This window comes from Cucurbita pepo, chromosome 5 (genome assembly GCF_057944985.1).
Source record: "Cucurbita pepo subsp. pepo isolate OVF chromosome 5, ASM5794498v1, whole genome shotgun sequence".
Classification (NCBI taxonomy): Eukaryota; Viridiplantae; Streptophyta; class Magnoliopsida; order Cucurbitales; family Cucurbitaceae; genus Cucurbita; species Cucurbita pepo.
In genome coordinates this window covers 2,653,015-2,676,179 of record NC_141802.1, presented here as the reverse complement: position 1 = coordinate 2,676,179, position 23,165 = coordinate 2,653,015, and the positions used below count along the sequence as shown (strand labels likewise).

The window sequence follows — 23,165 nt, the reverse complement described above, 5'->3', positions numbered from 1 at the left end:
ATTATTGTGTTTAATTTAATTTAATTCCTTATTAATAACAATTAATTATATTCTCCAACTTTCCTAAAGTAGACCCTACGCTTAGTTAAACCCTATTTTAAAATCTCATTTATCTTTCTTTTTCGCTTTTTTTAATACTTAAATTCTCGACCATAATCAACTTTTAAAATGCATTTATGATAATATTGTTTCCTATATCCACTATTTTTTTTACGTCTTTAAACTATTTTTTTTTTTAAAAGAACCGTAAAGAGACTGAAATATTATTAATTAATATTATGTTCCACTCACGAACAGTAATAGACGAAGCGGAGTTGACAATGTCAGCTTAAACAACGCAACTATTGGTGAGAATCCAACACCCCCGAAAATTTAAGGATTTTTCCTCGACGTTCGTCAGTTGAGGATAAATCAAGGCGTAAAATCATACCAACCCAAAATTCTTAGTTTCGTGTTATTCCTACCAAGCAAGCCACGTGTCAAATTTAAGACAACCCGAATCAATTAAATAAGATCTCGCTTCTATTTGTGTTTTTAAATATTTTAATTATTCGATTTTAAATTATATATTTAGAAGAGTTAATGATGACATTGGGTAATCAATTTCGTATTTAAATAATAATTTTATTAACCAACCTTAAGCATATTAGATATGAGCAATATATTAGGAATCTAAGTGAACCGCAATAATTACAAGATTATATTAAATAATTAAATTTAATATTATAGTTATTAATAATGGTGGAATTATTTTGATTAATAATAATGGCAGAAAAGTTGGAAAACCTGAGGGAAACAGAGCAGTAATTAAGCGAGTGCATGAAGATTAGGAATTAATTAATTACAAGAGTGAGTTTGATTAAGACATTAAACAGAATCATATCGCTTTATATTTTATTTATTTTTTAAATATTGTTTTATACTTTACAGTTCATATTTTTAATATTAATCTCATAAATGGGGCACTTTTTCCTTATCTGTACGGATGGGTTTTGGAAATTCACACCGTCTCGAACCCATTCCCTTAGTGTATTTTTTATTTTTTATTTTTTACTTTAATATTATTATTTACTTTTTAATTTAAAATGGGTTGAATTTAAAAAAAAAAAATTAAAAATTTGATTAGATCGTGAGTTAACATTTTCGATAAACTCGAAAACGAGGTTACAACCTGCAAGAGTGCAAGTCTACCGCTAACAAGTATTGTCTGTTTTAGATTGTTTATGTATCGTCGTTAATCTCATGATTTTAAAACGTATCTGTTAGGGAGAGATTTTCACACTCCTGTAAAGAACGTTTGTTTCTCTTATAGGTCAGATATAGAATCTCACAATCCATACCCTTAAGGGTCAGCGTTCTCGCTGGCACACCGCCCCGTGCTTAGCTCTGAAACCATTCGTAACAGTTCAAGTCTACCGCTAGTAGTCCATTACTATCGATATTAGTCTCACGATTTTAAAACGCGTTGCTAGAGAGAGATCTTCACACTCCTCTTACATTCCTGTAAAGAATGTTCGCTGGAATCTAGCCCAACCCAACTCAACCCTATTATACTTTAAAAATATTTAACTTTTGCAACTGTTAGTGATGTGTTATGACTGGTAAAAAGTTGATATTATTATTATTTTTTTATATTTAATAATATTTTTGATATTTTAGTTATTCATTTAATTTGTGTCGTGAATAAGTATAATTTTTTTAAATAATTTTTAAAAAAAACGACATGACAACCCAATTACTCTATTCGAGTTGTTCGAGTCACCCAACCCAACCAACACGACATTTTGAATTCGTCCAGTCGTGTGCACCCTTTGTATATTAGCTGAAAACTTCGAGCTTTTAATAATATTAGTATATACTCGTGTGGTCATTTAAGTATATAGTTCTAAAAGGCGTAAAACAAAATAAAAAATAAAAATAATTTGTGGCATAATTAAAAGATCAAAGGAAGGGGAAGCATTATTAAAGCAAAGTTGACTTAGAAAGGAGTGTAATGATACAAAAAGGCAAAAATAATGGGGTGGATTTATAAGTTACAATACACACCATGAGAGTAAGCTAGTGGTGGGATGAATGCCAAAATTGACATCATAGAGAACCAATATTCATAACCTCCCACCATACCTTAAAAAAAAAAAAAAATATATATATATATATATATATATATATATATATATATATATATATATATATATATATATATATATATATATATATATATATATATATATATATATATATATATATATATATATATATATATATATATATATATATATATATATATATAAAGTGGTCCATTTTTCTCCACACTTAGTTTCTAATTCTCACAACTTCACCCCAAAATTGACCCATCTTCCCAAAATTGCACCAAAATTATGTCAATTTTAAAAGGTAAGATTTAAATGAAAGGTATTTATATGATCTAATTAACCGAACAATTCGAGTTACTTAACCCTATATCTGTTAGTTTGGTTCGAATTGATTCATTTTGGTCATGTAAAATTGACAGACGTGAGACGTGAAAATAAAGTTCACAACTAAACTCAAACAAAATTAATAATATTCGACATTTGCAATAAAATTTAGTAACAATGTGTGACTTGAGAATGTTTAATATTAGAATTTTATGGTGAATACGTATAATTTTTTATAAAATAGTTAAAAATAAACAAATTGGACCCAACTTGTAAATTGTGGGTTCAATTGGGGTCGGTTCTGAATTCCATACGAGTCATTCGAGCCAGTCTCAAAATTTTGGATGAGTCCAACTAATTACGAACCGATCGTAATTTTTATTCAAATTTAAATTATAAAAAGACAAAAAAAAAAAAAAAAAAAACTATTTTCAAACTTTGAAATTCTTTATTCTTGTGAAATTAGGAATCTTAGCCGTTCAAAAGTTGAAGATGCTCTAAATATATACTGAAAAGTAACTCGAGGGAATTTATTCATAAATTCGACATGTAACGCGTTTTTGTAAAAGTCATTCAATTTAGCTTCTAATTATTTTATGTTCTCGCTCGAACAAGACTAATATTTTTGAATTTTCTAATATCTAGATTCGTAAATAATTCAATATTTTTTTTAGTAGCGAGATTAATTTAAAATATAAGTAAAAAAATAAAAATAGTTTAAATTTGTGAAACAAGTGGGAAAGCGAGGGAAGATTCGTGGCCCCAGCGCCAAGCCAAGGGACCAAAAGTTGCGGCTAAGGCCATTAGAGCTTTTCAGCTTTCTCTTTCACGTCCTCCAACTATCCCTATTTACTCTCATATCAATTTTAATTAATAAAATTAAATTTTATTTATTTGCATGCATAGACACTTTAATTATAACACAACAGAAAATTATTTTAAAAGTTAGTTTATAAAATTAAATAATAATAATTAATCCGCGTGGGAGACGAACAAAGCAATAAAATGTTTTTCTTTTAATAAATGATTCATGAAATTATGTTTTTAAATAACTAAAAATGGATTAACTGGATAAGAAGGACAAATAAATAAAAAGTAATTAATTTAAAATTAAGTAATTACAAAAGAAATGTTCTCCATTCAGTGCATACATGACGTGGAGACGACAGTATGGAAATCCTCGTACTGCTCGAGCTAGATTTTTTATGTTCTTAAAATTGATTTTAGTAAAAGAAATATCAAAATTAATTTAGAAAATTTTCTCCATATTCAATTTATTTTGCAACAAAATGTTTAAAATCAGCTGTTAGAAAGAGAATAATAATAATAATAATTAAGTAAAAAAATTCTAATAAAATACCACGCTCTTAACTTACCATTGCCTATAGAATCCTTAAATATCGAACGAAGAAATTGTGAATCCTAAAAGTGTAGTCAAAAGTGACTCAGGTGTCGACCGACGATTGTATTTTGTTCGAGGAGGCCGTTCGAGGGCGCTATAGACCAGAGGAGGCTTTATGACATACTTTGTTCGAGAGGAGGATGGTTGAAGATTGTTGGGAGATGAGTCTCACAACAGCTAATTAAGAGGTTGATCATGAGTTTATAAGTAAATAATACATATTCATTGGTACGAGACATTTTGAGGAAGTTAAAAGCAAATTTACGAGAATTTATGCTGAAAATGGATGATATCATATCCAGAGTCGTAATTTGAATAAAACAAACATTTAATGTACCATTTTTTTTAAATGTTGCATAGTGCTTGTTAGACGAACACGACTCTCTAGAATGGTATGATATTGTCCACTTTGAGCATAAGTTCTCATGGCTTTGCCAGCCGCTTCCGAGAGTGTATTATTTGTTTATAAACTCATGATTATTAGCCGATGTGGGACTTTTATCCGCTTCCACAAAAGGCCTCATTCCAATCGAGAGTGTATTCTTTGTTTATAAACTCATGATCATTAGCCGATGTGGGACTTTTATTCGCTTCCACAAAAGGCCTCATTCCAATCGAGAGTGTATTCTTTGTTTATAAACTCATGATCGTTAGCCGATGTGGGACTTTTATCCGCTTCCACAAAAGGCCTCATTCCAATCGAGAGTGTATTCTTTGTTTATAAACTCATGATCATTAGCCGATGTGGGACTTTTATCCGCTTCCACAAAAGGCCTCATTCCAATCGAGAGTGTATTCTTTGTTTATAAACTCATGATCATTAGCCGATGTGGGACTTTTATCCGCTTCCACAAAAGGCCTCATTCCAATCGAGAGTGTATTCTTTGTTTATAAACTCATGATCATTAGCCGATGTGAGACTTTCATTATCTAACACCTTCCTCGAACAAAGCACGCCTGCCCTTAATCGAGGCTCGACTCCTTTTTCTTTTGGAGTCCTTTGTTCGACATTCGAGGATTTACCAATCTATTGGCACGACTAAGTTTAGGGAATTGCTCTGATACCATGTTAGACGAACACGACTCTCCACAATGGTATGATATGTTCACTTTGAGTATAAGCTCTCATGGCTTTGCTCTGGGCTTCTTCAAAAGGCCTCATTCCAATGGAGAGTGTATTATTTGTTTATAAACTTACGATCATTCCCCTAAATTAGTGAACGTGGGACTTTTATCATCCAACAATGCTATTAAATAAATTTGAGATTAGTTATGAAATAATTAAATATGATCCAAAATATAATTTAATTTAGGTGAAAATGGATAATTAATATTAATAAATGAAAAAGAGGTTTAATTAAAAAGGGAGGGAAGGAAAAGAAAAAAAAAAAAAAAAAAAAAAAAAAAAAGAAGAAGAAGAAAGTCCGACAGGAGATAAAATAATTTCTAGGGTTTCCGACAAACAATACAATCCAATCAATCGACAAAGCAGAAGGATTTGGGAGAGAGGACTTTAGCCGCTCTACTCAGACTTCCCTTCCTTTTTCTCTCTGCTCCATTATGAAGAGGCGCGTGAAACCCACGCGCCCCTCTCTCTCTCTCTCTCTAAACTTGGTGGGTGTTCTTATTGGAGAGAGATTGAAAGAAAAAAACAAACCCACCACCACCACCACCACCACCTCCACCTCCACCTCCGTTTCACTTTCTCCACCATAAATATGAACAGAGAAGAGAGAGAAAATGGTGGTTTTAGTGAGAGAAAATAAAGGAGAGAGAGTTTCCAATTCATTGTCTTCCTCCCTCTCTCTGTCTCTCTAGAAGTTAAACCTTTTTCTTTGTTATACCAAAAAGCCAAAGTTTGTGGCAGTACTCAGTGATCGACAGCAGCAGAAGCTGAGCTGAATCAGCTGCAGAAACAGCAGCAGAACCAGTAGCAGAAGAAACAGAAGCAGAAGCAGAAGCATTTCTGGTGTTCATACGAAAGAGAAGAAGATTATATAAGAGCCCCGAACAACAAATCCAAAAATCAAAACCCATCTCTCTTAATTTTGTTTTTTTATTTTCTCCCCTCTTCTTCTTGTTCTTGTTCTTGTTCTTCCTGTTCTTCCTTTTTTTCTGTCATCCAAATCTCTCTGCTACAAATTCAGACAGACCCCACTTCCCATATAACGCCTAAATAGATTGAATTCCCCGATCCCAATTTTTTTTTTTAATTTATTAATTTTAATTTTAATTTCTCCCTCTGATTTTCCGTATTTAAATTGTGGCTACTACAAGGAGGTTACCTTCTGATTCCGGTGCTTTTGCAGACTGGGCGGCTTCCTCTTCCTCCGCCGCTCGTTCCGCCCCTGATGATCTCTCTCTCGGCTTCAATGCCGGCCCTACTCCTCCCCCTCCTGTTCTACCCTCCGCCTCCATGTGGTCCGCCGCCGCTGCTTCTCAAAGGTCTCTTAATTACGGCCTTGGATCAGAAATGAGCATGGTTGGCCTCCGAGATGTGTTTGTCGTTGCACCGGCTTCCTCTTTCAACCCTAATCCTCACCACCACGACAATAACCTCCTCTCAGATCCTCATTCCCTCGCTGTCTCTAACCCCGCCACCGCTCTCGGCGTCGGCGTTATTCCGCTGCTCACCGCCGGGCCCTGCCTCGGCGTTGAGGAGGATAATTTATTGAGTAATCGGAGTAGTAACAGAGGCGGAGGGATTCAGTTATGGCAACAGAATCATTATTTGAAGAAAATGCCGTCGTCTCTGGATCATCACCTCCATAATCCCTCCGCCGCTAACAATGGACTTCTCGACGACGGAATCGGTATCACCGGTGGTTTAGCTTCGTCGTCGTCGGCGACGACCACGTGTCAGGACTGTGGTAACCAAGCGAAGAAGGATTGTAGTCATAGACGCTGCAGAACTTGTTGTCGAAGCCGAGGGTTCGATTGCACTACTCACGTGAAGAGCACGTGGGTTCCTGCAGCGCGACGGCGAGAGCGGCAACTAATGGGGGTAACTGCTATCGCCGCTGCTGGTTCATCCGCCTCCACCTCTGGCGCTAAGAAACCGCGACTCATCGCTTCGCAAACCACTTCTCGGACTTCCACTTCCAATACGACGCCGCCGCGTAGCCTCGATACGAGCTCTAGCCATCAAGGTGAATTAAATCTAAATCAAACCCTAAATTACGTAATTACTTCAATTTCCATTTGAAACTAATTTCGTTTCGTTCAGATGCTGGTTTTCCAGAGGCATTACCAGGACAAGTACGTGCACCGGCGGTTTTCAAGTGCGTGAGAGTCACGGCGGTGGACGACGGCGACGACGAATACGCTTATCAAGCGGTGGTTAAAATCGGCGGACATATCTTCAAAGGTTTTTTGTACGATCAAGGCGTTGAACCAGGAGATGAGTTTCCGAATGTTTCGGAATTGCATTTAGGCGACGGCGGTGGAATAACCAGAAACAATCGGAATGGCATTTCTTCTTCTTCTCCGCTTGTTGATCCATCGGACGTCTACAATGCTGCCGCCACTGGCGGCGGCGCTCCATGTTTTCTCGGCGGTTCAAATTACGGTAATCAAATCAGCTGATAAATTTCATACTGATTCTCTTCACAATTTCAAAAAAAGAACCCGCAATTATGTAATTTCATCTGATTTATGATATCATATTTCTACTAACCAATCCGTTCTTAATATCCGTTAAATTCATGATCAATCTACAGTTTTCTTCCATTATTTTTTCATTAAGAACAGTTCATAATCATAGGAATTTGAGCCATTTCATTTCGTGTGTTCTTATTTTTCTTGCGTGTGCGCTCACTACTGTTCACTCATATGCCTAACAATTGCTTGTTTTTTCAAAGCTGTTGGATGATGGAAGTCCCACATCGACTAAGACTCCAAAGGAGTCGAGCCTCGATTAAGGGGAGGCGCACTTTGTTCGAGGGGAGGTGTTGGATGATGGAAGTCCCACATCGACTAAGACTCCAAAGGAGTCGAGCCTCGATTAAGGGGAGGCGCACTTTGTTCGAGGGGAGGTGTTGGATGATGGAAGTCCCACATCGACTAATTTAGGGAATGATCATGGGTTTATAAGTGAAGTCCCACATCGACTAATTTAGGGAATGATCATGGGTTTATAAGTGAGGAATGCTAACTCCATTGGTATGAGGCCTTTTGGGAAGCCCAAAGCAAAGCCATGAGAGCTTATGCTCAAAGTGGACAATATCATACTATTGTGGAGAGTCGTGTTCGTCTAACATGGTATCAGAGCCATGCCCTAAACTTAGTCGTGCCAATAGATTGATAAATCCTCAAATCCTCAAATATCGAACAAAGAACTCCTAAAGAAAAGGAGCCAAGCCCCTCCTCGAAGGCAGTCAAAAATGACTAAGACTCCAAAGGAGTCGAGCCTCGATTAAGGGGAGGCGCACTTTGTTCGAGGGGAGGTGTTGGATGATGGAAGTCCCACATCGACTAATTTAGGGAATGATCATGGGTTTATAAGTGAGGAATACTAACTCCATTGGTATGAGGCCTTTTGGGAATCCCAAAGCAAAGCCATGAGAGCTTATGCTCAAAGTGGACAATATCATACCATTGTGGAGAGTCGTGTTCGTCTAACAAAAGCAATCTCAGTTGAAACTGTCTGCTTTTTGTATGGTTGGTCGATTTGGTACAGTTATGTTCTCTTTTTCAATGTTTTAGAGAAGCTGAGAATCCTGAATTTCATTGTTTGGTGATGTTCTTAGTCTTTTAGCTCATCCGGCTGCTCAGTTGTCACAATCATCAGCACAGTTTGAGCAGCTGAAAACGTTGAAAATCATGTCTTGTTTCTTCACTGTTCTTGTTCTTTTAGCCTACGACCAGTTTGTTGTGTCCAATTTTGATATTTCCCAATGAAATTCCTACGTTTTCAATCCGAAAAATCCTTGTTTCCCTTCTGTTCTAATGTTTTTCGAGTACTGTTCTTCGTCGTTCTTGCTCGGTTCGACCCCGTTTTCAATATCCTCTCTCGAGCTTGATCGTTCAGCTGAATTTTAATCTGGGTCGTTTGAATTGGTTCTTTACCTTATTGTTCATAGCCTAAGATGGTGAATTATTGGTGTTTTTCATTGTTGACATGTTTGCTTCTGTTTTTGTCTGTTGTTCATAGGTCTAGTGTCCTGTGGGGTATGAAGTGAGCATAAATTTATTATTTCTTGTATGCTATTATTGACCTAATTCATTTATTGTTCTAAAAATGGCCTTAACATTAAATGCCTCTACTTGCTTGATATTTGGAGTTTGAAGTGGGTATTTTGTTTGAATCAACTATTTGAATCGAGCTGTTTATAATCTCGAGAGACACCGTTGTCGAGTAGTCAATCGAATGCGCTACTCGTTTATATCCTTTTGATGTGAAAAGCGGGAGGAAATTATGTTAGGTCTTTGTATTGTTTGTCTTGTTTCTGTGTTCGGTTTAGAAGATGTGATATGAGATTTTATGTTTCTTGACTGTTCAATTCTTACTTAGTTTAGTGAAAGACACTAGAAAGTAGGATTGTCGCGTTGTTGTGTACACCCCTCTTTATTTCGAGTTAGGGTTTGAACTCGACTTTGTTTGTCCGAGCATAGTTCAATATCTTAGGCACAGGTCATTTTTTCAATTATTGATGGTCTTGTTATCCAACGAAACAATTACAGTAGCCGAAAGCATCACTAGCTTACGCTTTGACTAGAGTAGCATGGGGCATGTGGAATCCCGTGTGAATCAGCAAGGACCACGTTGCAAGGCTAAATACTCCTGGGTGACTGATAGTGAAGTAGTACCGTAAGAGAAGGGTGAAAAGAACTCTCATCGGGAAGTGAAATAGAACATGAAACCGTAAGTTTCCAAGTAGTGGGAGGAGACCAGGACTCTGACCGAGTTGCCAAATTAATCGAGGGCCTAGAATCTAAACATTAGAGATATTAAATTATGCTCATTTTAATAAATTAATTGTATTGATAATAATAATTCCTATGATTTTCTTTATCGAGAATTATTATTATTTATAAATTAAATTTGTTTTTGTTGTTTTTTGTTGATATAAATTAAGAGTATTCAATATCAAGTTTGGAGAAGCTCTGTAGAACAATGTCAAGTTTCAAATCGATCCGGATTGAATTACGGAGTGAAAGATCGTCGTTGTACTTGTACATTTTCTTCTTCTTCTCTTTTTCTCTCTCCTCTTTCCTTCGCTGATGAGCGATCGGTCTCCGTTTTTCTCTCAATTCTAGCCCTAGAGATCGGTTTGATCTTCAAGATTTCTTCATTTCTGTAACTTACTCTACAGATCGAGTCCTCGTCGAGATTGTGGCTCGTTTTGTTTAGTTCTTTTTCAATTTCCATCGGAACCATCGCCTGATCGTGCGGACGGCAACGACAACGGTCTCTCTTGCATTTGCTATCCGGCGAGCGGTGAGGCATTCAGGTATGTTCTGGAACTACTTTTATCGATCAGTTTGAGTCGTCGTATATGCTTTGGAACTGCTAGGGCAATAATTTAGAGAAAGAAAACTGGAGAAACTTGTCGGTTGTAGCTTCGAAATTCGGATTCGAAAAGGAAAAGTTAGTTTGAGTGAATGAGTGCGAAAGCCTAGGCATGAAAGGAGGGCAGGCGTAAGGCACACATTTTTTGGAGGTTAAGTTGAGTAAAGTAGGAGTCGATGTGCATCTCTCTGCCTAATACCCTAAAATTTGTTTGTTTCTTCGGTTTCGTCTTTTGCAATGCTATCAAATCTGGCTTTGAGCAGGAGAATCTTCGCTGCTTGCCTCACTTTAATTCATAGCCTGCACACTGCCACCACTTTTTTTTTTTTTTTTTTTTTTTTTTTTCAAATTCATATTTGGAAAACTTCGTGCATTCATTTAAAGTTCTACAAATGCGTGCTTGAGAATTAAACCTTCAACCTCACAAACAAAGAAAAAAAAATCAATCAATGATGTTTTGGTAGCTGAAATTTTCACTTCATACTTTGCATTGGTGATCATTCAAATTCGTTCTCTTCTTTTCAACCTTCCTAAATCTTTAATTTTTTAAATACTATTTAGTCTAGATTTAATGTTTGGACTTGCAATAAAACTTCAATTTTATTTATATTGTTTGTTTATTTTCAACTTTTCTAGAAAAAATTAGTCATAGTCTTTTACATTATATATTTTCTAACATAATTATTTTTATTATTATTTTCTTGAAACTAACAATTGAACCTAATTTTAAAAATTATTGTAAGCTTGAAGATGTAAAAATATTAAAATAGCATAAACCAAAAGTAAAATAACTAAATTGATCTTTTAACCTCACTTTTCTTTTCAATACTAGTATCGTATGATCATATCGGTACTTATGGCGTTTGAAATAAGTTGTGAAAAAATTAATAATTTAAAGGTTATTTAACGTAGCATATGACATTCTTTTATTTGATTAAAGATGTATTTTTTAAAAATGATTTTAAAAAATTGGATTAGTTTAAAAACTCTTTTTTTAAAAGAAAAAAAAACACTCATGAATTATAAAAAACAAGATATATGATAAATAAATAATTGTATATTTAATAGGTTTGAATATATTAAAATCAAAGAAATTAACTATTTAGAATTATTATTATTATTTTTGAAGTGTTTAAACTAAAACTAAAATGCATTCCAAATGGTATACAGTGCTTTTTAAAGATGTATTTAAAACGTGTTTCTATTTTACTGGAACGTAAAATCTCCCATGTATCTGGAAACAAAAAAAAAAAAAAAAAAACCTTTTTTTTAATTGTTTTTTTGTTTGTTTGTTATAATCTGTATATTTGAACTAAATATAAAAGTTGGTTGATACTAGTTTCAATTTTTTAAATTATTATTTTTTTCTTCAAAAAAGTTGGTTAAATATATTACTTCCTCCCAAACTTATAATATATTTTTTCAACGGTCTTAGCAAATACATTTAATTACTTATCCAAATTTCAAAAATAAAAGTTTGGCTAAGATTGTATTAACATTTATAAAATGTAGACGACAAAACAAAGAAACATATAAATAAAATTAGTGTTTATAAGTTACAATTTAAAGACAAAAAAACAAAGTACAATACTTAGTTATTAAAAGAATCTAACTTGGGTATAGTGTTGACACCTTGTTCACTAGCATATATTCTAATTAGCTTTTTTCAAGCTCTTGTAGCATTGATTAATATAATTCTTTATTTACTTTAATGAAAATAGTCCTTACCTAATGGAACGATTTGAATTAAAAAATAAATAAATTTTCACCATCGTAAACATTGATACCAGTGAGCTCGAGTTGCGCAACAGCCGCGTTGATCGCATCGACTGCGATATGATATTGTCCACTTTGAGCATAAGCTCTCATGACTTTGGTTTGTGTTTCACAAAAGGCCTCATACAAATGGAGAGAATATTATTTGTTTATAAACTTAGGATCATTTCTTAAATTAGCTGGGACTTTCATCATCCAACACCCCTCACTCAGAGCTTTATCCATTGGACTTTTATCGTGGCTATAAAGACAAATATAGAGTTCAGGACAATTTTCAACCAGAAAGATCAATGAATAAGGTTTGAATTTGATCCTCCTAGTTAATGTAGTAATAAAAACGACACAACGTACCTGTTTGTTAGACGAACACGACTTTCCACAATGGTATGATATTGTCCACTTTGAGCATAAGCTCTTGTGGCTTTGCTTTGGGTTTCCCCAAAAGGCCTCATACCAATAGAGTTAGCATTCCTCACTTATAAACCCATGATCATTCCCTAAATTAGTCGATGTGGGACTTCCATCATCCAACATCCAACACCTCCCCTCGAACAAAGTGCGCCTCCCCTTAATCGAGGCTCGACTCCTTTTCTTTAGGAGTTCTTTGTTCGATATTTGAGGATTTACCAATTTATTGGCACGACTAAGTTTAGGGCATGGCTCTGATACCATGTTAGACGAACACGACTTTCCACAATGGTATGATATTGTCCACTTTGAGCATAAGCTCTTGTGGCTTTGCTTTGGGTTTCCCCAAAAGGCCTCATACCAATAGAGTTAGCATTCCTCACTTATAAACCCATGATCATTCCCTAAATTAGTCGATGTGGGACTTCCATCATCCAACACTGTTCAATAGGCTCTCATTTGCTCCTGCCAAAATCAACTTCTTGACCACCTAGAAGCCTGCCGAGTGATATCACAAATTCGAAGTCATGCATACTCCTTTCGTTACCGAACCCTTCCACTCATAAACATCTTCATCCAAACTACTCCGTTCTAACTGTTTTCTTTTATCAATTTTCTAAGTACAATGTACTCGTTACACTAATTCATTTAATAGGCAGATTCTGTCCAAATTCTTGACAGAATTCTAGTTATTATTATTCATACATTTCATTGGCCTAAATCGGAATGAATGTGTTCTTCATTTCATAACATGACCTTGCAATAACTTGAAACTGGAGAATGAATACTCTTACCAAGACACTTAGTTCAGCAGAGTGTTTATTATGCCGTCGATTATAAGACATTCAAAATTCCTAGAAATCAACAAGTTATAACTAAAATCAAAAGCGTCATCGAACCGCAGATATTGAATAAATTCTGAAAGAGACCGAAACAGATAGCTACGACAATGCAGTCTATACACACATCCGTTTCTTGAGAATAGTTCGAGAATATTTACCAGGTGAATTTTATAGGTTTCTTGTATTTTAATGCGCATTTGCTTACGCGCACTAACAAAATCGTAATAGATTGATATGAAGACAAGGCGATGCTATACAACGAAAGGAAAAATGAAACGAACCAGAACGCGAGGAATGCACATCAACTAGAGCCTCGATTTCATCCACCGTCGTTTCCACGGTGCTCTGTTCTGCTGCTGGATTCGCCTCCACCACCATCGCGCTGCCGCCGGAGACTCGAAGAGAAGAATCCTTGAGAGGATCATCCTCACAATCTCTCTTTCATGGTAATGAAAGAGGGCAACAGAAGACATGAAGAAATCCTAAATCAGCGATTCTCGGAGAAAAGAGCGAAGAAGTTACTGGTTAAAGCGTAGAGCGAAACTTTGTGAGAGTTTGAGACGCAACTGCGCGCCTCTTGAAAAGCTTTTACCACGTCACCCGACCCGATAAACCGACCCTTTTAAACGGGCCGAAGGTGGTAACTATTTTATGGGCCATGAACTAGGCCCACCAAATTTGAGAATGTGTTAACTACAAAAATGGGCCTAAATAGACGGGCCGAAGGCGGCAACTGTTTGATGGGCCCAAATTTGCGAAAAAGACTTATCCCATAAGTGGGCCCCACTTATGCAGATCGAACACGTGGAGTAATCACAGTGCGCAACGTGTCCATTTTTTTTTTTGTTTTTCTGTACAAAATATTTAACACTATTTTTGGGTAATTTTCGTTTATTTTTTAATATTTATTATTTTTTTTTTGTTTCTTTTTATCATAATAATTATTAGAAACATTTGTTTATAAATATTTTTGAATATATATTTGTAAATTTGTTGGGATTTATTTCCTTTTATTTATTATCTAACATTTTAATATTTTGATTTTATTAAGTCAGCCGTTAAAAATAGGATTTAAAATACAGAAATATAATTAATTAATTAATTAATTAATTTTGTAAAGGGTGGTCAAATCAAATGGAGGCAAGTAACCCTAGGAATAAATTTTAATTATAAGTGAAGGGACTTCAAATCCACAAGTTCTGATTTTATTTGCAGAGAGCTCTTCTGGATCGCCATTAGAGAATATTCTCGAGCATCTTTTTTTTCGTCTCTTTTGCTTCAGAATAATTCTTCAGCATCTCCTTTCATTTCAAGTTTCGATTTCTGCTGAATAACTGTTGTTCTGGGTTCTGTGTGATCTAATTTATAAAGCGAGAAGAATCGGAGGTGAAACCCTCGTGTTCTCGCCATGGCTTCTTCGGGAATCTCTACTGAAAGCGCTGAATTGTCTGATGCCGTTCAAATACTGGAAGTTTGCAACCAGGTTTTAATCTATTTTTTCACTTTTGAAGTTGTTACACTTTTTGCGTAAAACTTGGCGCGAGAAATGGTTGTTTTTTTGTGTTGAGAGTTCGAATTGGAAGTTATCGTTGATCTAATCTTGTTTTCTAGATTTGCGCTGGTCAAGGGTTAATTGAAGTGTTATCGTCGGTTTAGTCTTGTTTTATTTCATTTTCAAGATTTTCGTGGCGTCGATAAGCGTATTTCTCCTTTTTAATATCAAGGAAGTACGTGGTCGAAATGAATGGATTTGATGTGCGTGTTTTTTTTTTTTTTTTTTTTTTTTTTACTCTGAGGATCCGTAGGAAGCGGGAGCTATTGTTAACATTCATTGATTTCCGTTATCCGATTGCCTGCTATTAGATCACTGTTGTTTTGAATTGTGAATTTGGTCACCTGCGCATGCTATTTTATTTTCCAATGAAAGTTCTCATCTCTTGCCCTTGGTGTTGCATAGTGTTGAAGTGTCTCTTTTCAAACATTAGTCATTTGCATAAATATATTTTGAGGATTGCTAAGTTGCTGAACTTCTCTGTTCAGATCGAAATGGGAAAGAAGGTAGAGATTCAAGGAACAGGTCATGGGAGTCATGATGGGGTTTGTGCAATATGCTTAAATAAGATAGCTCTCCAAGAAACTGCCTTAGTGAGGGGTTGCGAGCATGCCTATTGGTTTGTTCTGATTGATTAATCTTTCATCTATCTATTAATAGTTTTTATAGCACGACTTTCATCTGCTATACATTAGGTAATTTGTTGATCCGTTCCTTTTCTGTATTTTGTATGGGAATCTTTTTTGCAGTCAAATGTTCACGTTCTATAGATGGTGCAATTCTTATGCTGCATTTATCATATATATTTCATTTCATTGTGGTTCTATGCTTGAATTGGAGTTGGAGTTTTAAGATCTTGCGAACATATTCCTGGGACTCCGCTAAACTTTATAGGAGAAAATTCATTGTATCCATATTGCTATTGGTACAATGTTTCTAATTGTGCTTCAGGTTGCTGGGATTTAATGGAAGAGGTATGCTATTTTAGATTTATAGCCCAAGTATCTTGGAGTCGGAGAAAATGTATGGTTCAGAGTCTGATGGCTAATCTGTTAATTCTCGTCTTATTTAGTTTGTTAATAATTAATTATTGATTATTGAAGTTAGAATGCTTGCTTGGTGAGACTGGGATAGAAACCTGTTGTACTCGGTACTCAGTGACTTATTGTGAGCCTATGAATCTCATAGATGTCAGCTTTGGTAACGTGTTCGTGTTCTACATAGGTTGGATACTTGTTAAATCAGACACATATCAAATACTGTGTTGAACATTTATGGAGTACAATACACATGAATCAGACGCATCGTGAACAATTATTAGGCATTTGAACTAAGTGTTGCAACATATGTTGAACAAGGCTTGGATGTTTAGAAAATGACAATGTCCGTGTTAGTGTCTTTGCTTCTTTGTTATTAGCCGATTACTCTTTCATCACCTCCAAATTGTCATCACACACTCGATGCTTTTGGTGTCTGTTGCAAAGTTTAATTTTATGTTTTATTACTTGGTGTGGGAACATTTCCTCTATGACTATTGCAGCGAACACTTCATTTAGTTTTCACTTTCAGCTTAGGAACTTATCAGTAATAATTAAACCAAACAAAAAATGAAATGGCAAATGGTTAAGTGATTTGTCTATTGTTTTCCAACCACTGAAGTATTACAAATATTTTCCTTGCTTTTTTTGAGGAATAGTGTGATCTTTTACAGTTTATACATATGGGCATTATATTCTTTTATTAATGCATTGTTTTACTTTCATGAAGTGCGACTTGCATCCTTCGATGGGCCTCGTATAATATGAATCCGACGTGTCCACAATGTAAACATCCATTTGAGTTCCTGATTGTGCATCGTTCTCTTGATGGGAGGTATGTCCCTTCATCATTCTATGGACCTTTTATAGTTTAGAGTTGCAGTATCTTTCTAAATTAATGTTCTTACTTTTCTATCCATTTATTGTCTGCGTATTGTAGCGTCCATGACTTTATGTTTGAGGAGAGCGTATGCCTGCTTCTGAGAGCTTCATGGTATATACCTCTGATCGTTGAAGATCGGGAAGAAACCTATGAAGATCCTGATGAGTACTACCCTTACGAGGATGACGACGAAGAGTTTGAGGAAGCTTACCTGGGTGCATCGTCGAGTCTCCGCATCGGCAATCGAAGGTGGGGAGACAATGGATATGTGAGGGGAGGTCGACAAGAAGCACGACCAGTTATTAGGTCAACTGTTCCAGTGCATGCAGGAGCTAGTTCATCACGTGAGCCTATAAAAAAAGATGCTTCGAAAGATAAAACAGGTCGGCGAGCTAAAAGAGCCTTGAAACGGGAAGCTGCCGATAAAGCTGCAGCAGCTAAACATCAGGAACATCTAGCTAGGTTTGGGCGGAAGTGATTCAAGTTCCTGTATATAACAAGCCTTGCGCTTAGACCCTGTGTACAGTTCTAAGATTCAATTTACTTTCACAGTTGAAGTACCTTACCTCCCCTGAGCCTGGTGGCTCCCAATTAAATCTATGGTGGGGATTATACTTGCAAGGTATAAAGGACACCCCAATGAGTTCTTTGTATGAACATTGAATCTCAAAATCAGTCATAGAACGATTGTTATGGTCGGATTTTCTGTTCTTTTTTAGATGTAGTCAATCACTTTCATATGTGTGCAAGTTTTACGTGAAGGATACCAAAAGCCTTTGAATTGTAGCTCAAGTAGGTGAAATCTAAGGCATTGGACCTCGGTGAATTGTAGCTCAAGGGATATCAACAGCCAACTTTAGACTCAAACTTTGAAGTCCAAGCACATTAGTGTACATGTGATGTGGTTGAGAAGTAAATCAACTTTTCCTATAAGATCATGGTTGAATACAAAATCATTCTTTATTTTGAACTTTTCCCTTAATCATATCATCAGCCTCCTTGGGATTTAGAAGTTGGAAGGGAGTTTATCCTCCTCCACTCTACCTATGGATGTGACTCCGATATGAAGATACTAAAGAGAATAACGAGCTGTAGTAGTTGTAGTAGTTGTCAGTGTTAGCTATGATAAAAGATTTATGAGAGATTTTAGTTATTGAACCGGACCAAAATTGAATGAATCTAAACCGTACTGATTGAGTTAATTTATATTGAACTTTTTTGGTCACCGGACTTTTTGAACACCCTTAAATGTTGTACTTGAGTATTTAATGATCAAGAAAGTTGACATATAGTAAGATCGGGGAGTGGCACTTCGACAAGACTAAGAAATCTTTCATTACCTTAGTAAATCTCTAAAAACTCCTTCATATCTTCTCAAAATATGTTTGAAGAACTACGGATTAGAATCAAGATCCTGTTTCTGAACTCAATAAATTAACTAAGAACAACTTTACAAAAACTCACAAATTCCACCCAAATGTCTTCACAAATGTCTTCAATGTTTTCTTTAAAAAAGAAATCTTATCAATTTCGTATCTTACCTGTCATAAAACTATGAAAATAACTTTCTCATGATTAATCCTCCAAACCTCGTACCAAACAAGGAATACATAATCGCTTGTTGATCCTCACCCTTATTTCCGTCCTCATACCTTCAATTCAAACGACCCGAAGGATAGCGTTTTAATATAGCTCACCCTTCATAATCAAAGAATAAAACACTCATCCTCGTGTTAATTTTCTTGTGTCTCCATAATTAAGAGGATTCTAAGGATCAATACACATATCCAAATAACCACCAAGAACAAAATATAGCTTGTGTGTGTTGAAATTCAAACAGCTCATCCTTTCAAAAAAGATAAACACATATCCAAACATTTGCTGCAATGATTTTAGCTATTAGATGTCTCTCCCTTCATCAAAAACCTTCAAAGCTGTTCATCTCTACCAAAACAACTCATATGTACTGCCAACCAGAAAGAGGACAGAAATGAGGATAGGAAAATTCACATGATACTTCAGAAACAAGCTTAAATATGTAACAAAGCAACAAGAATCCTGTAAAAAGTGTCCACAGAGGCAAATATTCACATATTCATACATCTAAAGGCACAATTGTGGAGTAGCACGGTGTAATAATATTCAAATAGGATACCACCATGATTCTCATTTTTCATTTCATTAGGAAATCCTTACTTAGCTAGCAAGGATTTAGTAGCAGAAGCCTTTCCCATTGGTCCATACATAAGGATTCCTATGGTAGCATAAATGTCAACCCTACAGCTCCTACACTAGCAGTTACCAGAAATTCGAAACTCACCAATGTACACTAATGTGCTACACAATAAGCCAATGGGATTTTGTGTATATATATATGTATGTACATGAGAGATGCTCAGGTAAAACATAGTGATGAAGAGAAATTACTCATAAAGTAACTACTGAGTATCTATCACATTTTGGGATGCTTTTGCTCAGCTCTTTGCGAGTTCCAACTAAACCATTTCAAATTGCTAAGCCATCCAAACTGAATTGCAGGTTGGTGAGGGAGAGACTGAAGCTGAATCAGGTGCCTTCTATAAGGAATTAGAAAGTTCTTCAGACCTGTCACATTTACAGAACATGTTTGGAGTGATGGTAGTGAAAATGATTTATTTATAAGTGAATTTCATGTAATCGTTTTAATGTTTGGCTTTACTCCTTCAAACAGTGTTCATATGATGAAATTTGATTTTGAATGATTAATGACATGTTTGGGAATGATTTTGAACATTACAGAACTTAACCATTTCAAAATCACATGGTGTGTGTAAATGTGGCATACAAGAATCAAGACACTTACAAAAGACAACCCAAATAAGTGAAGCTCGGGCGTACCTGAGACACACATGGTTCGATAAAGAGTAGCAATATGAGCATCTCCCTTTGTAGCCATATTAGGCCTTTCTAAGCACTCGAGAAATGCCATATCAGCCTTTAACAACTCTCCTTGACTATGAGTGTCATAACCAATATCATGGCAATAACAGCAGAAATCCAGCCAATCAATTGGTCGTTTATCCCAAACGAGAGACCCATTGTCTTTCCCACTAGACCAATTTGGACCACAGTAATGTCCATAACGCGGAAACAGCTGAGAAAAAAACGCTCTTACACCAGTATGCCATGGAACTTTACACACATATGGCTTGAACCGTAAAGGAGCGTCTCCATCACGGTTCTCAGTTCGTCTACCACGTTTCACTTGCCTTTTCAAGTTCCTATTAATAGTTGTTTTTGCTAGAATGATATCTCGGGAATTGGCATTATCTTCCCAAGGAAGAAACGAAAGAAGGGAAAATCCCCAGATCCTGAAATCAAAACGAGTATTTTGATGGCCTTGCTCCCCAATGGCGTCAGAAGATTTAAGGATTGGACCCAAATCATTGCTTTTTTGGGCCCAGAACCATGGAAATTTATGAAGAAATTCCAAGTTCATTGTCAAAATCTCAAGAACTCTTGGCCAAATCACATAAAATGCGCACCATAACAAACCTGCCAAGCATAAGAACATCAACTATCAACGTCAAATCGTCAACCCCTTCAATATTATTGCAGTCACCACTAGGTTAAAAAACCGAACAGAAATCACAAGAGTAAACAGCGCAACACCTTAAAAGCAAATTATCGCGATGCAGACGAAGAATCCATAAGAACGGTAACATATTCAAGAATAAAATTCGAAAAATCAGGAAAATGGTAGTAGGCTCTGAAGTAAAATGTGTTAAATTCAAATTCCAGTCCAGTTTGAGGCGACAAAATAGGGGAAAATTAACAAGGAAACTTGCATTCAACTTACTACATACGCTCTTTTCTCGAGAGCCAAACAGATTAAATTCCTAATGGCCAAAAACGTAAATGAAAAAGGATAAAGAAGGATGAAGAATTACACACAGAATCCACGGAGTGAGGAAGAGAGTCGAGGGAATCCGTCCACTGCCAAGGTAGAAAGAGAAACCAACCAGAGGATAACTGAGAGAAAATTCTAGGTCGAAGATTTTCCCGAGAAAATGTTGGTGTCCATTGAAAATTTGTGGTTCCTTCGAGATTATCCCGTCCGTCGCAAACCGACCACAGTCCACAAGATCCATCGCCACAAGTCATCGCCATCTACTGGACCAGCAAGCAGCTGTAATTATCAGCCCAACTTCAAAATCCTCCTTTAATTTCTCAAACAAATTTTATAAAATAATAAATTAAATCCAACTCAAATATATTTCCATTCAAAATTCCTTAAATATTAATGGATAAATTATCTATTTATTTCTTTCTTTAACATTAAATTAAGGTGGAAGAAAATTCATGAAATAACTTAACTAATAAATTTTATTTATTTATTTAAAATTAACTGAGATCATGAGATCATCCGTGACAGATCGTGAAATCTCACATCCGTTGGAGAGAATATAAAATATTCTTTATAAAAGCGTAGAAATTATATAAACAATATTTGTTAGCGGTTAGCAGTTATATTAACTCAAATAAATAAAAATTCAAAATAAATTCGCCGTAATAATATAATAAAAAATAGGGTTTTTTTAGTTTTGTTAATTTTTTTAATAGTTTTTTAAAAATATAATATAATTTTAAATTTTAATTTGATGATTCAAAATTAAATATTATATTTTAAAATATTAATATGAGTAGGTGGTTTAAAATATATATTATATTTTTAATTGTTTCATCTATATATATTTGAATTTTTTTTAGTTAAATTAAAAAAAAAAAAAACTATAATTTATAATTTTTAAAATTTACTCCATGAAAATAATTTTTTTTAGTTAAATTCAATAAATAAAAAACTATATTTTATCATTTTAAAATTTTACTCAATTTAAAAAAAATACGTATAAATAAAGTAACAGGTAAATTTAATATATATAGACTTAATTTAAAATAAAATAAAATAATTGGTTAAGACATTTTATCGTTCATGAAAATATTATAACACAGACACGTTTGTCTGTGTCAACTTTAATTTTGTTTTTACATTTATTTCATTTATATTTTTAAATTTTTTAAAATAAGTTTTTATTTATACAGTAATTAAATATTCTTTTTGCTCGTTACTTTTATCATTGCTTTCAAATCAATACGTAAGACTACGAGAATTGAATAGACAAAAAATAAATGACACGAGGCAGTAATATACTCGAGAATGTTGAATTAAAGTCGGTCTATTTATTAATTTCAGTCTAACCTTAAAAAAAACAAAAGAAATAGGACGTTTGTGATTTGGTTCATACTTTAACTCCAACTGTAGTCGCCAATCTAACCAATAGTTCCTTCCTTTTCAAGTTTTGACAGCAAAAATCATCCTTTACGTAATAGAGCCAATAGTTATGTTGAATAAATATATTTCAAATTAGTAATTATACAACCCAATAATTAAATAGGTCCAAATTTTAATTGCCACGTTAAATAATACAATTAATCATTATAAATAACAAATATTACATTGATGAAGCTGACAATGTTACCTTATTTGACGTATAATTAAAAATTAAGAAAGGTTGAAAAAACTTCCGTTTTTATTTATTAATATATTTTAAAGTATGAGATAGTTGAATTAAGTATTTCAAATTTTTTACATGTAGAAAATAATTTTGATAGATTTTGAGGCTCGAGCCAAAGAGGTTGCTGAACTCGTGAATCGTCGTTCCATTCCAATAGATGAAGAGTCAACTATGGGGTTGACAATCAACGTTCTCTTGGAGAAGAAAGAAGCAACCTAAGATTCTCACAACGGGTAAGTTTGACCTCTTTCGACATTGTCCTGATCCACTCCAAAAAGGTCGATCGAACGAAATTTAAGAGCTCTCTCTTCTCTAATAGAGCCATCAGATTCTACCACATCTTACTACTTCACTAATTCACGCTATATAATATAAAAAAGGAAATTTTGAGCCATCAGATTCTACCACATCTTATTACTTTACTAATTCATATAATATAAAAAAAGAAAAGAAAAAAAATTGATACAAAATTTTAAAACCATTTTTTTATTTATTTTCTATACTTAATTTAAAATTTATAAATATTTGTAAAAATAAAAATAAATAACATTACAAATAAACTTATGAGTGTACATAACTATGAATTATAGGTTAAATAATTAACTCGTATATTTGTATATATATGGTTTATAAATTTTAAAAAATGTTTAATAAATTTTTAAAATTTTAATTTTATGAATATTTAATTTTATATTCTATAAATACTATTTTATTATATTAGATATAAAATTGAATATGGTTTACTTAAGTTTAATTAAATATAAATATAAAATTTATATATA

The 23,165-nt window shown here is 34.5% G+C and overlaps 3 protein-coding genes across 4 annotated transcripts; 2 read left to right on the top strand and 1 right to left on the bottom strand.

The window, feature by feature from the left end:
• The first annotated feature begins 5,284 nt into the window (after positions 1-5,284).
• LOC111794751 (protein LATERAL ROOT PRIMORDIUM 1) lies at positions 5,285-7,611 on the top strand. Its single transcript, XM_023676884.2, has 2 exons — positions 5,285-6,968; positions 7,046-7,611. Exons 1-2 carry the CDS (start codon positions 6,236-6,238, stop codon positions 7,402-7,404), a joined length of 1,092 nt encoding a protein of 363 aa, XP_023532652.2. The 5' UTR covers positions 5,285-6,235; the 3' UTR covers positions 7,405-7,611.
• Positions 7,612-14,543: 6,932 nt separating this feature from the next.
• On the top strand, positions 14,544-17,529 carry LOC111795401 (uncharacterized). The gene is made up of 4 exons (XM_023677811.2): positions 14,544-14,839; positions 15,397-15,527; positions 16,676-16,780; positions 16,886-17,529. The coding sequence occupies exons 1-4, from the start codon at positions 14,765-14,767 to the stop codon at positions 17,304-17,306; spliced, it is 732 nt and encodes a 243-aa protein (XP_023533579.2). The 5' UTR covers positions 14,544-14,764; the 3' UTR covers positions 17,307-17,529.
• A 1,007-nt stretch (positions 17,530-18,536) lies between these two features.
• Positions 18,537-20,986, bottom strand: LOC111796146 (uncharacterized). Of its 2 annotated transcripts, XM_023678858.2 has the most exons (4): positions 20,758-20,986; positions 19,706-20,362; positions 19,256-19,432; positions 18,537-18,794 (listed from the first exon to the last, which is right to left on the bottom strand). In XM_023678858.2, exons 1-3 carry the CDS (start codon positions 20,975-20,977, stop codon positions 19,281-19,283), a joined length of 1,029 nt encoding a protein of 342 aa, XP_023534626.2. In that variant the 5' UTR covers positions 20,978-20,986; the 3' UTR covers positions 18,537-18,794; positions 19,256-19,280. The 2 variants fall into 2 exon arrangements, with proteins under 2 accessions (XP_023534626.2, XP_086979820.1); XM_087123694.1 differs by lacking the exon at positions 18,537-18,794 and having other exon boundaries at positions 18,965-19,432; positions 20,762-20,902.
• Between the last annotated feature and the right edge of the window lie 2,179 nt (positions 20,987-23,165).

Bases quoted from the DNA above. Each gene is read 5' to 3' on its own strand.
- LOC111795401 (XM_023677811.2), top strand. From the start codon at position 14,765: ATGGCTTCTTCGGGAATCTCTACTGAAAGCGCTGAATTGTCTGATGCC. The intron at 15,528-16,675 runs GTTTGTTCTGAT...ACTTTCATGAAG, and splicing joins GGTTGCGAGCATGCCTATTG to TGCGACTTGCATCCTTCGAT. The intron at 16,781-16,885 runs GTATGTCCCTTC...TGCGTATTGTAG, and splicing joins CATCGTTCTCTTGATGGGAG to CGTCCATGACTTTATGTTTG.
- LOC111794751 (XM_023676884.2), top strand. From the start codon at position 6,236: ATGTGGTCCGCCGCCGCTGCTTCTCAAAGGTCTCTTAATTACGGCCTT. The intron at 6,969-7,045 runs GTGAATTAAATC...CGTTTCGTTCAG, and splicing joins TACGAGCTCTAGCCATCAAG to ATGCTGGTTTTCCAGAGGCA.
- LOC111796146 (XM_023678858.2), bottom strand. From the start codon at position 20,977: ATGGCGATGACTTGTGGCGATGGATCTTGTGGACTGTGGTCGGTTTGC. The intron at 20,363-20,757 runs GTAATTCTTCAT...TATGCTTGGCAG, and splicing joins TCACTCCGTGGATTCTGTGT to GTTTGTTATGGTGCGCATTT. The intron at 19,433-19,705 runs GTACGCCCGAGC...TAAATGTGACAG, and splicing joins TCGAACCATGTGTGTCTCAG to GTCTGAAGAACTTTCTAATT.